At 37.7% G+C, this 14063-nt stretch overlaps 2 protein-coding genes across 2 annotated transcripts; one reads left to right on the top strand and one right to left on the bottom strand.

The window, feature by feature from the left end:
- The first annotated feature begins 3453 nt into the window (after positions 1 to 3453).
- Positions 3454 to 6335, top strand: LOC108842787 (spermine synthase). Its single transcript, XM_018615811.2, has 11 exons — positions 3454 to 3626; positions 4148 to 4366; positions 4460 to 4504; positions 4615 to 4691; positions 4795 to 4917; positions 5031 to 5135; positions 5227 to 5299; positions 5396 to 5467; positions 5570 to 5762; positions 5857 to 5986; positions 6061 to 6335. The coding sequence occupies exons 2-11, from the start codon at positions 4186 to 4188 to the stop codon at positions 6130 to 6132; spliced, it is 1071 nt and encodes a 356-aa protein (XP_018471313.2). The 5' UTR covers positions 3454 to 3626; positions 4148 to 4185; the 3' UTR covers positions 6133 to 6335.
- Positions 6275 to 9689, bottom strand: LOC108842786 (cyclic nucleotide-gated ion channel 1). The gene is made up of 6 exons (XM_018615810.2): positions 9237 to 9689; positions 8361 to 9126; positions 7679 to 7965; positions 7474 to 7585; positions 7153 to 7389; positions 6275 to 7079 (listed from the first exon to the last, which is right to left on the bottom strand). Exons 1-6 carry the CDS (start codon positions 9263 to 9265, stop codon positions 6372 to 6374), a joined length of 2139 nt encoding a protein of 712 aa, XP_018471312.2. The 5' UTR covers positions 9266 to 9689; the 3' UTR covers positions 6275 to 6371.
- Positions 9690 to 14063: the final 4374 nt, after the last annotated feature.

Genomic DNA, 14063 nt, shown 5'->3' with positions numbered 1-14063 from the left:
TATAACAAATTTTAACTATAGAAAAAGTCTCTGCAGAAAAATTTACAGTAACAACTTTACAATTACAACCAACTTACCCACATCTAAATTTTACGGCTAAATTTTTTCAGTCACACTCGAACCAATTGTCTCTAGTAAAAGAAAGGGGAGATGCACATTATAGAAAAGAAAATTGATTATTGAATTTTATGGTTGTAGAAATATTTATAGCTATCCATAGCAACAAAAACACCAGCAAAACAATCTCTAAAGACATCATTTACGAGATATTAATTTTTTTAACAAGAGTAATTTTTGGCTTCAGTCTTTAGGGTGAACCTACAAATTGACCGACCAATAGAATTTCATTATTTTATATGCAGTATCTTTTTAAAAAAGAAATTGAATATTGTCAAGTCATATTATGTTTTTGAAATTAAAATATAAAAAATAATAATATTTGCAAACAATTGTTTTTTGAAAAAATCAATAATGTAAATACACAATGTCATTAGGTATTATCAATATTTTATTTTAGTATACAAAAGTATTCTGATCTCATACAAATAATAGTAATGTTTTAATCACATTAACGTTTTACAAATATTTCCTCATCTTTGAAGTAAATAATTGTAATTCACCATCACTTATTATGTTCTCTCAATAGAGTTCATATAATTTCCTCAGTTCGTAAAATTTACAAAAGGCTACAATCATCAAGTATTTACTAATACAAAATAATAAATCTCTTGTTTTAAAAGATTTGTAAGTCATTTAACACATTAAAAATAATCTTAACTATATATACAAAAGATTATACTGACAAATTAAAAAATAATGTTAACTATAAATATCTCTAAAAAATTATACTAACAAATTTTTATGATTCTAAAGAAATGATTTCACTAGAAATTTAATTATTTTTCAATAAATATTTTATAATTATACATTTTGTTATTATTAACTCATAACTACTGAAATAAATTTTTCAAATTTGCAATCTTCTAAAAACAAAACAAAACTAGAATAGAATATCTCTCTTTCATAAATGAAAATGTAAAAAAGAAAAACATTTTCTCTTGAAATCAGATTCATCCACCTCTAATACTGGAATTTTCATTTTAACATTCCATATCAATATGTATTTATCATGTACCGAAATAATACAAAAAAAAAGAGAAAAAATAATATTTATTTTTTCATAAATTAGATCAAAAAATCAACAAATCCATATCTAGTTATTTAAGTCTGAATGGAAAATATTTTCAAAATGTAAATTTACTTTAAATGTTAGTTTAATCCACATTCTATTATAAACTTACAAATCAAATAGAATAATTTTTCTTATTAATTACTCTATACACTGTTTTGATGGAGAAACTATACACTTAGTATTACTCCACATTTTTTCCTAGAGTAATAACATATAGGTTAATTAACATTTAGGTTGATGAAAAAAATTAACATTTAGGTTATTTTATATATTTTACGTGTGTTTTTACTATAATTACTTCTAGTCGAATTAACTCTAATAAAACCAGTCAGAACTTTCGTGAGTTTAGTTTATCTATAAAAGACACTCTGTAATTTCAAACATGAAGTTTTCTATTTTTCCAAAAACAATTTCAAAACTTCAAATTCGAAGTTTTGAGTAGTGATGTCAAATTTGATGTTTGATATTTTTATTTGCATTTTGGTGTTTATAATTACATAGTATATTTATGATTCTTAAATAATTTGTCGTTGAATCTTTTTAATCCTTAAAAAAATTTATAACTCATGAATATTTTAAATTGTACTTTACAATTTAAATTTTACACATAAAATTAAATAAAAACTTTTAAGGTAAAGACTTATAATTTTAAAACTAGATCTAAACAACAACAATATTACAGAAGAAACTTAACAAGTGCATTAATTAATAATATATAAGAATATTGCAGTTTTTTAGAATAATGTGGTATTTTACTTGTAATTTGATATTTAATTATTTATTATATGTAAAATTTTATATTTTAGTGTAATATTTTATTGATTAATATTTCTATAATATTTTTACATAAGCGATATTTATTTTTAAAGTTGTATGAATTTAAATTAATTATGATAGACATAAGGACTTTATTATAAAATTTAAATACTTGTGAAGTTAAGTTTGAAGTTTTGCTTTTGGAGAATACTACGTTTAAACTTTAAATACGAAGTTTTAAAAATATAGTGTTTTTTTGGAGATGATCTTAATCTATACTATTAAAAGAGAAGAAGTATCGAAAAGTCGACTTATACAAGTTGTTTTGGACCCTTTCATTTTTTTAGTCCAACCTATTACATATAACAAAATCTTATAACTACCTATTTTATAGCAACTTAATAAGATTCTCCTTCATTTAAATAAAGCATATTACTGTTATTGACTTTAAATGTTAATATAATCTAAACCGTTGACTTCTAACATTTTAAATATGTGCGTAAGAAAGATTTGTATAAACCACTGTTTCTATTACTAATGTTTATATAATTTTTTTTTTGTATCGAATGATGGTGTGGAATTAATTTAAAACAACATTATACTTCATCTATACTATTAAAAGAGAATCACTACCAAAAAATTGTTGAATCCTTTCACTAACTAATTATTTTTCATCCAACTATTTGAAAAATTGATTTGCGGATGCGGGTTATGAGTTTTTTATGCGGGCTTAGTATGAGTTGGTGGATTTTGGATCGCGGCTACCCGTCGATCCGCAAATTATTTAAAAAATAAAAATTAAAAAAGTAAATACTTTTTAAATACAAGAATTTAAAAATAATAATTTAAAATTAAGTCATGTATAATTTTTTTATTATAAATATACTTTTATAGTAATTAAATTAAATAATGATTTTTAAAATATGTATATAACCCACGGATAACCACAAAATTAAGCAGAGCAGATGCATGTACAATATTATTTGTTTGTAGGTTGTGCGGGTCATATTTTTAACCAAAACAAAGTTGAAAATCCGCGGGTTGGCGGGTCAGCGAGGCGAGTTCGATCCGCAACTCAGCCTTAACCATTCGTATACCGGATCTATTTTTAAATTACAATATATTTTGATCTAAATTTATACACAAATATGATTACAAAAATACAAATATAATCAGAAAGAAAAAACAAATATAAAAAGTTAAATTTAAAATAAAAGAATATACCCACAAAATCTTAATAACAAATTAAAATTACAGTTCTAATTTTTGTGTCATAAATACCTAACAAAATTTTTTTTAACGAAAATACCTAACAAATTTATTTCCAACAATCGAAACACAACATGATTAGTCTCTTGAATTTTGGAGTGTGTCAAATCAACTAAAATCAAACATGATACATGTTGAAAATACATTATTTTAAATAAATATTTTATATAAGAAACTGCAAAATGAAAAAATAAAATAAATGTAAAGTTGTTTTTTAAAGTAAAGTCTGGCGTGGAGGGTTCTTCTAGAAAACACAAATACGCAGAGAAAGGAAGGAGCCCCTGAGAGAGAGAAGTGAGAAGAAACGCAAAGATTAAAAGAGAACCAGACTTCTCTCACTGTTTCATCTTCTCAAATCACCTTTTAGCTCCCGATTCGTTTCTCACTCTTCTTTGCCGTTAACCACAAGGTATCATTCTCTCTCTCTCTTGACCCCTCTCCTTCAATCTGTTTTGTTCCCATTTTCTTTGGTTGATCTCGGAGGTTTTGTTTGTTCCGATGAAAATGAAACTCTGTTGCGTCGATGTTTGCCTGAAAAGTTCTGGTTTTTGAGACGATTCTGAAACCGTTTTTTACAATTTTATTCTCTCAGATTGTGTTTCTCTAGAAAAAAAACAAAAGACATCTTCTTTTCTTATTTTTGGTTAGATTAGTTTCCTAAAGTTATATACTTCTATATTCGGACAAACCCTTGTCAGTAAAGCGATCAACTTTCCAGTTTGTCAGATTCGTTAATTAATGCTAAAATCTCTTCTTTAAATCTGGTTCCTAGGGTAAACCCATTTTAGCTCTGCAAAACATTTGCTGAATTTGGTTCAAACGAAGTCTTGATGTTGGTTTTGCTTTTATGCCCTTTTTAAGTGATGTTGGATCCTCATGTTGTTTTCTAAAGGTTTGATTTTTTTTTGTTCGTTTGTTTATTTGTTGCAGTAAACAGAGGCTGGAGCTGGGGAAGAAAAGGATTGTCTATGGAGGGAGACGGCGTAAAAGGTTTGGCATGCCAGAAGACTATGGATGGGAAGGCGAGTAACGGGAACAAGGCTGTACCTTCTTGTTGCCTCAAGGCCATGGCTTGCTTACCTGAGGAAGATGCTAAGTGCCACTCCACTGTTGTTTCTGGATGGTTCTCCGAGCCTCGCTCTCGCTCTGGTCTTATTACCTTCCTTCTCTTCTTTTTTTCATGTCCAAGCTTCAGAACATTTGTCTTATTATTTTTTTTTTTTGGTTCTTAACTGGATGCAGGGAAAAAAGGGGAAGCTGTCTATTTCAATAACCCTATGTGGCCTGGTACGTCACTCCCTTTTTTTTAATTGCTATTCAGTATCTCAGCTTATGTATTAAGGAGCGCTTGAACATGTGACTTATGCAGCTATGCTGTTTTGATGTTTTGACTGTAGGTGAAGCACACTCACTGAAAGTTGAGAAAGTTCTTTTCAAGGACAAGTCAGAGTATCAGGAAGTCCTAGTGTTTGAGGTTAGAAATATAGCTTACTTCGTTAGGCTTTGTGTATTTTTTTTGCAATGTTTATGCTTTTCAGGATGATATCTCATTTTTTGTTCTTTTTTGCTATTTGCAGTCAGCTACCTACGGGAAAGTGCTTGTTCTAGATGGTATTGTACAGCTGACTGAAAAAGATGAATTCGCATATCAGGAGATGATTGCCCATCTTCCTCTTTGCTCTACACCTTCTCCTAAAAATGTAATTCCTCTCACCTTTAAAGTTTAGAGACTCTGGTTCCCTGTTGCAAGTGATCAAAGTAAAAATTATGCAGTTTTTAATACTAGATTTTGGCTGTATAACTATATTTGCAGGTTCTGGTTGTTGGTGGAGGTGATGGTGGTGTTCTCAGGGAGATTTCTCGCCATAGCTCTGTTGAGGTTATTGACATTTGTGAGATAGACAAGATGGTTATAGATGTAAGCATATATAGTCTTGTTTGTACTCATTATGAGCAATTTTTATGTTATGGTCTTATCTCAGAAGATGTGATTATGTTGGTCTTTGTAGGTGTCTAAGAAGTTCTTTCCCGAGTTAGCTGTTGGATTTGAAGACCCTCGTGTTCAACTTCACATTGGTGATGGTAATCAAAGCATATTCTTCAACTCATTCCCAGTTTTCAAACCTATCTGAAACTTTACCTGTGCTGATAATTGAGATATCACTTTCTTTCTGGCAGCTGTTGAGTTCCTTCGTAAGTCCCCTGCAGGGAAATATGATGCCATTATTGTCGATTCTTCAGATCCTGTTGGTATGATTCCCTTTTGGATATATCTGATTAGACTGTTTCATAAGAACTTGCTGCAGATGCAGATGTAGAACTCTTAAACGCTTCTTTTGGCTTTCTATATAGGTCCTGCTCAGGCGCTTGTTGAGAAGCCTTTCTTTGAAACGTTAGCTAGAGCGTTGAAGCCTGGAGGTATTCTTTGCAACATGGCTGAAAGTATGTGGCTCCATACTCATCTTATCGAAGACATGATCTCCATTTGCCGCCAGACATTCGAAAACGTTCAGTACGCGTGGAGCAGCGTCCCAACATATCCTAGGTATAACTTAAAACTCTACTTTTCTTCTAATCAGATCTCGTAGTCTCTTTCTTACTCATGAAGTGAGGCAGCAAACATCTTTTTTGTATTGTAGCGGCGTGATTGGTTTTGTCTTGTGCTCTACCGAAGGACCTGCTGTTGATTTCAAGAACCCTATCAACCCTATTGAGAAACTAGACGGTGCCATGACCTATAAACGAGAAATGAAGTTTTATAACTCTGATGTAAGTTTCTAAACTCAAGACTGTGACTTTGTAGATTCACTTGAACAAGATTCTAATCTTTCTTTCCAAAACAGATGCACAGAGCAGCTTTCGCACTGCCCACATTCCTGCGGAGAGAAGTGGCTTCACTTCTTGCTTCTTCTTGACGTCTCTTTTGCTTTGACTGTTTACTTTATCCCTCCCTCATATATAAAACTCTTAAGAGAGACTCTTCTTTATAAAGAGGAATTGAATAATTGAATGAGAGGAGAGGCTTTGTATCTCTAAGCTCATTTTTATATATTAAAAGACTAAATATTTTTATATATCCTTGGCTTTTAATGAATTGTTTTTGTTTTTATAAGTTCAATCAATCATATACATATACATGGTAGTGTTTAATCAATCAATCATCACTATTGAAATCTGGTTCTGCTGGTTTCTGAAGCAGCATAGGCGGCAAACGTTCCTGCAGCATCCTCGTAGGTTTCCTCACCGACCCGCTCCTACGTATAGTCCGCAATATATTAGCAGCGAACCTCGACGCGTACATAGTCGCGCCGAGGCTCGGCGAGCTTCCACAAGCCTCCTTAGCCAGAGCGTCCTGCAACCTGTTCTCTTCTTCTTTGAGAGACTCCTCCAGCTTCTTCTTCACGTGTCGCCTCCACGCGGCTTGTATGAAACAAGCCGCCCAAGTCCTCCACTGCTGCGAGTAGAACCTGAAAGTGTGCCTCAGCTGTTTGCTGTGGAGACGCCTGAACTGAGAAGCCACGAACTTGAGGTCGTCGGCTTTGAGCGCGAATGCTTCGACCTCGACGAGAGCTCGGACGGTTCTCGTCGAGATCGGGAGGTTCGAGGATGTGTGCGGGTCTAAGGCCCATGTCAGAAGCTCCTCGCCGCAGAAATCGCCTGCGCCGAGATGCTCTGAGTTGAAGAAACCTGTTCTTCCACCGTTTGTCGTCATCGTCAGGAGCTTCCCGCGCATTATGAAGAGCATCTCGTCCACGGGGTCTCCTTCTCTCACGATGTAGCTTTCCTCTGTGTACAGCACTGGTTGCAAACGGTCGCATAGCGCGTCGAGGAGCTGCTCGTCCATTTTCTCGAACATAGGAACCTGAAAACATATAAAGATATATGGTTAAGAATGTGACGATGACCATAGACGTTTAATCCAAGTTGTGTCTTACTCGCATGAGAAGGGCGAGACAGAGGTGGCGTTTGATGTCGCGTCTAAGGTCTTTAGGGAGATTGCTAAGAAGATTCTCTTCGTCAACGCCTCTAGTCTCTTGCCACTTGTACTGCTCGTAGCGCCTGATTCTTTTCCGAAGATTCTCGGGGAGTAAACGGTGAGCCATCCACTGCTCAGCGTCTCTTCTCTTGACTCTCATCTCCTCCAATCTTGTGGTTGTCGATTGCAGATACGTCTGCACGTTTTTTTTGTTTACTTACAAACAATAAGCAAATGATTTTGCAAACAGTGTAGCACATATGATGAAACTAGGACTAACCTGCATGTTACCAATCAAGAACGAGAACAGAACCAGTCCTGAGATAGAAATGAAGACAGCGAAACAAATCTCCCATATGTATGTACTTGTTTGAAGGTTTTGACCGAGCGAACTGGATCAAGAAACACACAAACAAAGATTCATGAACTTGCTGTTTTTTTTGTGAATGATTTTGAACTTGCCATGTATGATGTAATCTCAGTACCTGAGGTTTTGAAGACCCCACCAGAAGCAGTAAAAGAACTTCTGAGGGAAATCTTGAGACTCAACCACACCCGACTGAAGAGCGTTAAGGAATATCCCAAAGTCGAAAAGCGTTGCGTTCGGTGTCTGAACAGGACAAGAATCGTTGAGGAAAGCGTTGCCTCCTGCGGCTCTATGGTCACAGTACAAGGAAGTGATGTCGCAGATGTTCCTGTTTCTGTTGCAAGCTTGTTTCCAACACACAGTTTCGCGCTCGATAGAGAACAAGTACCAAAAAGCACCAAACACCTGCCACAAGTCACCGGTTTATAAGCTTCTGATCATCCTAAGAAAGAAACAAATAGCTTTGAATGTTCTTAGGATGAGGTTTTTATTTAAGAGCCGGTCCTTACGCCATATTGATTGCAGGGTTATTAGGGTGGGGTTCTTAACATAATATAAGAACTGTCTCTTAACTTTTAACTAAAAAAATTAAGAGACGGTTCTTAAATAAGACAATTCTTAGTTTTCTAGTTAAAATTAAGAGAAGATTCTTATATTACGTTAAAAACCCCACCCTAAGAACCCTATAATAAACATGTCTTTAGTATTTTTTAATTAAAATTTAAGAGACGGGCTAAGCTAAGAACCCCACTTTAAGAAATCCGTGTTTAATCACGGTCGTAGGAAGGAATAGGACTCACATGACTAGCGAGCATGTAGAGGAAGAGATTGAAAGCAGCTCCTGCCCAAGCTGTCTCAGTAAGTATCCCTGAGGTTCTCGTCACTTCCTTGTAAAGCGGATAGATTCTGATAAACCTCGGTATGTACTGGAAGAAAACTATAAACTTCAAAAGATTCTTCGTGTTCAAAGACCTCGAGCCTCTCATATGCGGGATGATAATCAAAATCACGACCTGCGGAAGCGGAAGAACAGCGAGAATATCGATGACGAAATGAGAGGACAAGTAACGCACAGCGATCTGCCTCGCGTCCTCGACGAGAACGCCTCTCCCGAAGACGCGAGAGGAAGGAGCGATGAAGCCGGTACGGAACTGAAAGATGATGTGGATGAGGTAGAAGATATCTGTGCAGGAGCGGAGGACGCTGGCGGTTATCTCCATCTTGTCGTCGAGGCCGAGGCACTTCTTGGCGTCGTCGACGACGGGGACGTAGAAGAAGAGAGGGTCGAGAGAGACGGCGATGATGCAGGCGAGGACGAAGATCTTGTTCCATTTCTGGAGGAAGGGTCCCTGAGGGTCGAGGATCTTGCGGGAGGAATGGATCCATCTGGAGAGGGATTCTTTGAAAGAGTAGGACTTGTAGGATCTCCTGAAGCTCGCGGAGCTTCTGTGGAGCTTGTCGGAGATTGAGGTTATCGTTCTCCGGAGGATTCCGTTTGGTTGTGGTGGCTCGTTTCTACCGGAGTATTCCGCGTCGGAGGTCTTGTCGGACTTCCAGTCTTGAAACCTGATTTTCCAAACAAGTGGAGAAAAATAAAATCGAATTTAAGGTTTTTTTGAGAAAGTAGGAGACAGATGTGAAGAAGTGAACTGGGGTTTGGTTTGAGAACAACTGACCTAACAAACTTCTCTTGTCGGAAATTCATTTTCTTTTTGGAGAAGGAAAAAACTTCAAAGTCGCAGAGATTTCACCTCTTCTTATGAAGACAACATCGAGTAGTAGGTACCCTCCTCTTCTTTGTCAAATTTCAACACTTTTTTTCAAAGTAGAAATCAGACAGAACACGAACAAGTGTTTTTGTTTCCGAGACTCAAGTAGATTAGAGGAGAACTTGAGCAAGGACAACTATAAAAAGGGGAAAAAATCACTGTTTGAACTCAACAAAAAAAAAGAAAAAGAGAAATAAAAATCGAGTCTTTGTTTTGTTTTTCCTCGGAAAGAGAGAGAAAGACAAAGATAGAAGAAGAGAAAAAACGAACCCAGAAACAAAAGAAGAGAGAGAGAGTGATGATAATGGAGATGGAAGAAGAAGAAAGAAGCTATTGAATCATGAAAGCGAAGCCTTTATCGGAAGACAGAGAGGACGGGAGGAGTTTCCACGAAAGTCATAGACTTTTCCTGTTTTTTTAATATTTTTTTTTTCCTTTTTTTGCTAATTTCTTTTTTTTCACTGTTTTTGTGAGTTTTTTTTTTAAGTCATCCAAAAAAGACAGTTATACTCTGCAACTCCTTTGATATTTTTTAAAGAAACATGCACAACTTAGGGAGAATTACCAATTGTGACTCAAAACTTGGAGTCAAACCCAAAAGAGTACCCCAACTTGGGTCAAAGGCAAAAGTAACTTAAAAGGCTATTGAAATTACAACTATCTCCTTGTGAACAAACAAAAAAACGGATTTTTTTTTACGTTTCTACCCCTCGCAAGTCGTCTGTAAACAGACGACTTGAAAATAAGTCGTCCAGACGACTTTAAGTTAAGTCGTCTGGACAGTTATTCTTAAACATAATTTAAAAATTTTGTAAAAAATATTTTGATAAGTGAAAAATTGGAATTATGTAATTAACATATGTCTTAAGAGATATAAATTAATATATAACAAATTTCAATTGTTTTCAGCCCAGATGAGTGAAAGTAGTGAGTCATGATATTCTTTAGTTTATGTTTCATCAACATATGTTGTAGTATTGTATGTGTTCTTAGGGTTAGATTTTGGAAAGCATTAAAACCGTTTTTGAAAATTTTTAAAATTACCTAGGCGTGTTCGTTTCTGTGTATAGTAAACACTATTGAAGTATAATTTGATTTTATAACGTGGTTAGTAAGTTAATTTAGTCATTTTAGTTTAGGGGTTCATTTTAGGGTATTGGACGACTTAATATTTAGTCTTCTGTTCCCAGACGACTAAATATTAGGTCGTCTGATGTACATTATCAGCCAGAATAAGTCGTCTAAACCGGACCAAACCTTAAAGTTTACCAATGTACTTTTAAAGCTAACCGGATTATTTACCCAATATATAAGGTGATTTTTTTTTTTTTTTTTCATTTTCCGCGAACAGAAACCCTAACAGTTCTCTCTCACCGGCGATATCAAAGGCGATTCGAATTCCCACTATTTCCGAACAACCATCGTTCTCAACGTCGGCTATCTATCTCACTTCATTCTCACCGTTGTCGCCGCAGCTTCTTCTAACCCTAGCGCCGCCGATTCCTCTAAACCCTAGCGCCCCCGCTTCCACTATTTCCGAACAAACCGTCGCCCTCGCCACCGTGCTCACCAACGTTCTCACCGCCGCTTACTCTAAACACTAGCTAGCACCGCCGTTTCTTCTAAACCCTAGCGCCGCCGCTTCTTCTAAACCCTAGCGCCGCCGCTTCTTCTCTGTAAACCGTAGCGCCGTTTCTCTGTAAACCCTAACGCCGGTAAGTCATCAAACTCGTGGAAAAGATGAACATAAAACGTTGTCTCTTTCAATTTACTCATTCTCACCGTTTCACGTTTATTTTTTCAGATCTATAACCACAATGACGAGTACTCGAACTCCTTCTGCGACTAATCAGGTCCGCTTGAAATTTTTCTACTGGAAGACTTGTAAGTAAGTCGTCTGGAAAGTCTTCAACCTGGACGACTTAGTACGTCCATTTGGAAGACTTTCCAGACGACTTAAATATAAGTCGTCAACTAAGTCGTCCAGTTGGACGACTTTCTAGACGACTTATATTTAAGTCGTCTACTAAGTCGTCTGGAGTAACAATTAAGGCGTGATTGATTTAGCTTGTGTTCTGACTTCTATTGTTGTCTTTGATTATTTTGCAGACAAAAAGGATGGATATTCCAGAACTCCCCCGTAGGTTATACACATTAGGGGAAGAGCCAGAACCCCACAATAGCATTTCGTATCATACGGATAACACGAAGTTGCATACTGCTCTTAGGGAAGCTCTCACTGATGCTGAATTTGAAGAGCTCAAGGAGTCGAGATTGGGAGTTTTCATCAAGTTCAAGGAGCAGGGATTTGGTTGGGCTTCAAGGCTGGTTCACCACTTGCTCGGTTTAAAGCTGGACATTAAGAAGAAGTACGAGATGTGGTGTCTCGTTGGTCCAGAACCTGCGAGGTTTTCACTGTTAGAGTTTGAAAACATCACTGGTCTAAACTGCGACTACATCGAGGACCTTGAGACACCAGAATGTGAAGTTACCCCACAGATGGTTTCTTTCTGGGAGATGATGGGAGTTCATCGGGAAGCTGGGCCAAGTACTGATCAGATAATAGCAGCACTGAAGAGATGCGGGGATTGGTCCAGGGAAGATCGCAAGCGACTCGCGTACCTTTCCATCTTCACTGGATTCATTGAAGGGAAAAAGTTCTCAAGCGCTACACGAGCTACTCTCGCAAGGCTAGTGATGGATTTAGAAAGGTTTGAGAATTATCCATGGGGGAGAGTCGCGTTTAAGGTGCTGATGGACTCTTTGTGGAACAAAGATATTACTGGCTGTTACACCGTGGATGGCTTTATACAAGTTCTTCAGGTCTGGGCGTACGAAGCTATTCCGGGATTGGGTGCTAGTATTGGTCTACCCAGAGCAAACAGTCCGTCTCCACCGATTCTGGCTTACGACGGCAGCAGAGGCCGCAGATTCATGAAAGCTGCTATCTTGAGTCAGGTACCTTTCCATCTTCACTTAATTAAGTCGTCCGGAAGGTCTTCCAGCTGGACGACTTAGTAGACGACTTATTATAAGTCGTCTGGAAGGTCTTCCAGCTGGACGACTTAGTAGACGACTTATTATAAGTCGTCTGGAAGGTCGTCCAGCTGGACGACTTAGTTGACGACTTATAATTAAGTCGTCTATTTAGTATTTTGTTTCAAATATCTAACTCGATTCTTCTTCTATTTACTGCAGACCCGCGTGATCAACTTTGTTGAGAAGGACATTAGTGAAATGTGGCCAAAATGGGACTCTGAGGTTGATGACGTGCCCGCGGAGAACATCATTAAAGTGATGTATGATCGGAGACCGTGGAAGTGGACCATGGATTGCTGGGAAGTCACTGGTACAAAACCCAAGTTTGTGACTCCATCGAAAAGAGCCAAAGAGATGGTTGTGGAGGAGGTGGAGGAAGACAATCAGAGACCTCGGAAGAAAGCTCGTAAAGAGGCTCCTAAAGAGGCTCCTAAAGAGGCTAGAGAAGAGGCTCCTACAGAGGCTACAGAAGAGGCTACAGAAGAGGCTAGAGAAGAGGCTAGTTGGGTGACCAGAGAGGAGTTAGAAAACATGTTCAAGGACTTAGGTGACATGATGAAAGAGGGGTTTAAGAAGTGCATCAGGGAGATTAGGAAGATCTCCGATAGATTGGAAGCTGTGGAGAAGAAGGTTGGTGTCACCAATCAGGCTACCCCTCAAGCCCCAGAAACCGGGGTTAGTAAAAAACACCCTACCCCACAAGCCCCAGAAACCGGGGCTAGTAACAAACAGACTACTCCTCAAAAGGATCAGCCTCCACTTCAAACCAATCATCCTACTCCTCCCACCAGACAGCCTGCTCCTCAAAAGGCAAAGCCTACTCCTCAAAAGGCGAAACAGCCTGCTCCTCAAACTAAACAGCCTGCTCCTCAAACTAAACAGCCTGCTCCTCAAACGAAACAGCCTGCTCCTCAAACTAAACAGCCTGCTCCTCAGACGAAACAGCCTGCTCCTCAAACGAAAAAGCCTTCTCCACAAAAGAAACAGCCTTCTCCTCTGCCCAAAGAGGTTAATATCAAATCTTTAAGTCGTCTGGTCTTTGTATAGATTTGTAAATATATAAGTCGTCTGGAAGGTTTTCCAGCTGGACGACTTACAAATAAGTCGTCTGAACTCCAGCTGGAACCAAATCCTCTCCCAACTTTTATTTAAGTCGTCCAGGGTTAACTTGTTCTCTTTTATTGCAGAGATTGTTGCCGGAGGATACAGCAGATGAGGCGATCTCGGTATATAAGATCTTGCCGGAGGATAAAGCAGATGGTGTCACCTCCAAAGAGATTGTTCCTCTCACTTCCACTGACCAACCGAGCTTCGCTTCCAACGATCAACAACCGAGCTTCGCTTCCACCGATCCAGCTTCAGCTTCAGAACCGAGCCTGGTTGTATTGGACCAAACAGCTCCCACTGCTTCTGTGCGTGCAAGGAGTGAACGAACGAAGAAACCTGCTCCCACGCAGATATCTCCTTATACGGCAGAGAGAAGGAAACTCCTTAGAGTGGGATGAATGTGCTGAGGCAGAGGTATAAGGAGAACCCACAATGTTTCCGGAGCGAGCGAATGTGCTTCCTGGATCACAACTTTACCCAGTCTTGGAGAGAACAGTATCTGGTCTTCAAAACATCGTCGTCTGATCACAATGGTTTAGGAAAAATGCTACCTAGTGGGGCGGCGAGTTTGTATGACGGATCAATGCC

Source organism: Raphanus sativus, chromosome 2 (genome assembly GCF_000801105.2).
Source record: "Raphanus sativus cultivar WK10039 chromosome 2, ASM80110v3, whole genome shotgun sequence".
NCBI classification, from domain to species: Eukaryota; Viridiplantae; Streptophyta; class Magnoliopsida; order Brassicales; family Brassicaceae; genus Raphanus; species Raphanus sativus.
This window is presented reverse-complemented; position numbering and strand designations above follow the sequence as displayed.

Excerpts from the sequence above, each read along its gene's own strand:
- LOC108842787 (XM_018615811.2), top strand. The coding sequence starts at position 4,186 with ATGGAGGGAGACGGCGTAAAAGGTTTGGCATGCCAGAAGACTATGGAT. Across the intron at positions 5,136-5,226 it reads TAGACAAGATGGTTATAGAT|GTGTCTAAGAAGTTCTTTCC; the intron begins GTAAGCATATAT and ends TGGTCTTTGTAG. Across the intron at positions 5,987-6,060 it reads TGAAGTTTTATAACTCTGAT|ATGCACAGAGCAGCTTTCGC; the intron begins GTAAGTTTCTAA and ends TTTCCAAAACAG.
- LOC108842786 (XM_018615810.2), bottom strand. The coding sequence starts at position 9,265 with ATGAATTTCCGACAAGAGAAGTTTGTTAG. Across the intron at positions 7,586-7,678 it reads TGGGGTCTTCAAAACCTCAG|TTCGCTCGGTCAAAACCTTC; the intron begins GTACTGAGATTA and ends TTCTTGATCCAG. Across the intron at positions 7,080-7,152 it reads GTCTCGCCCTTCTCATGCGA|GTTCCTATGTTCGAGAAAAT; the intron begins GTAAGACACAAC and ends ATATGTTTTCAG.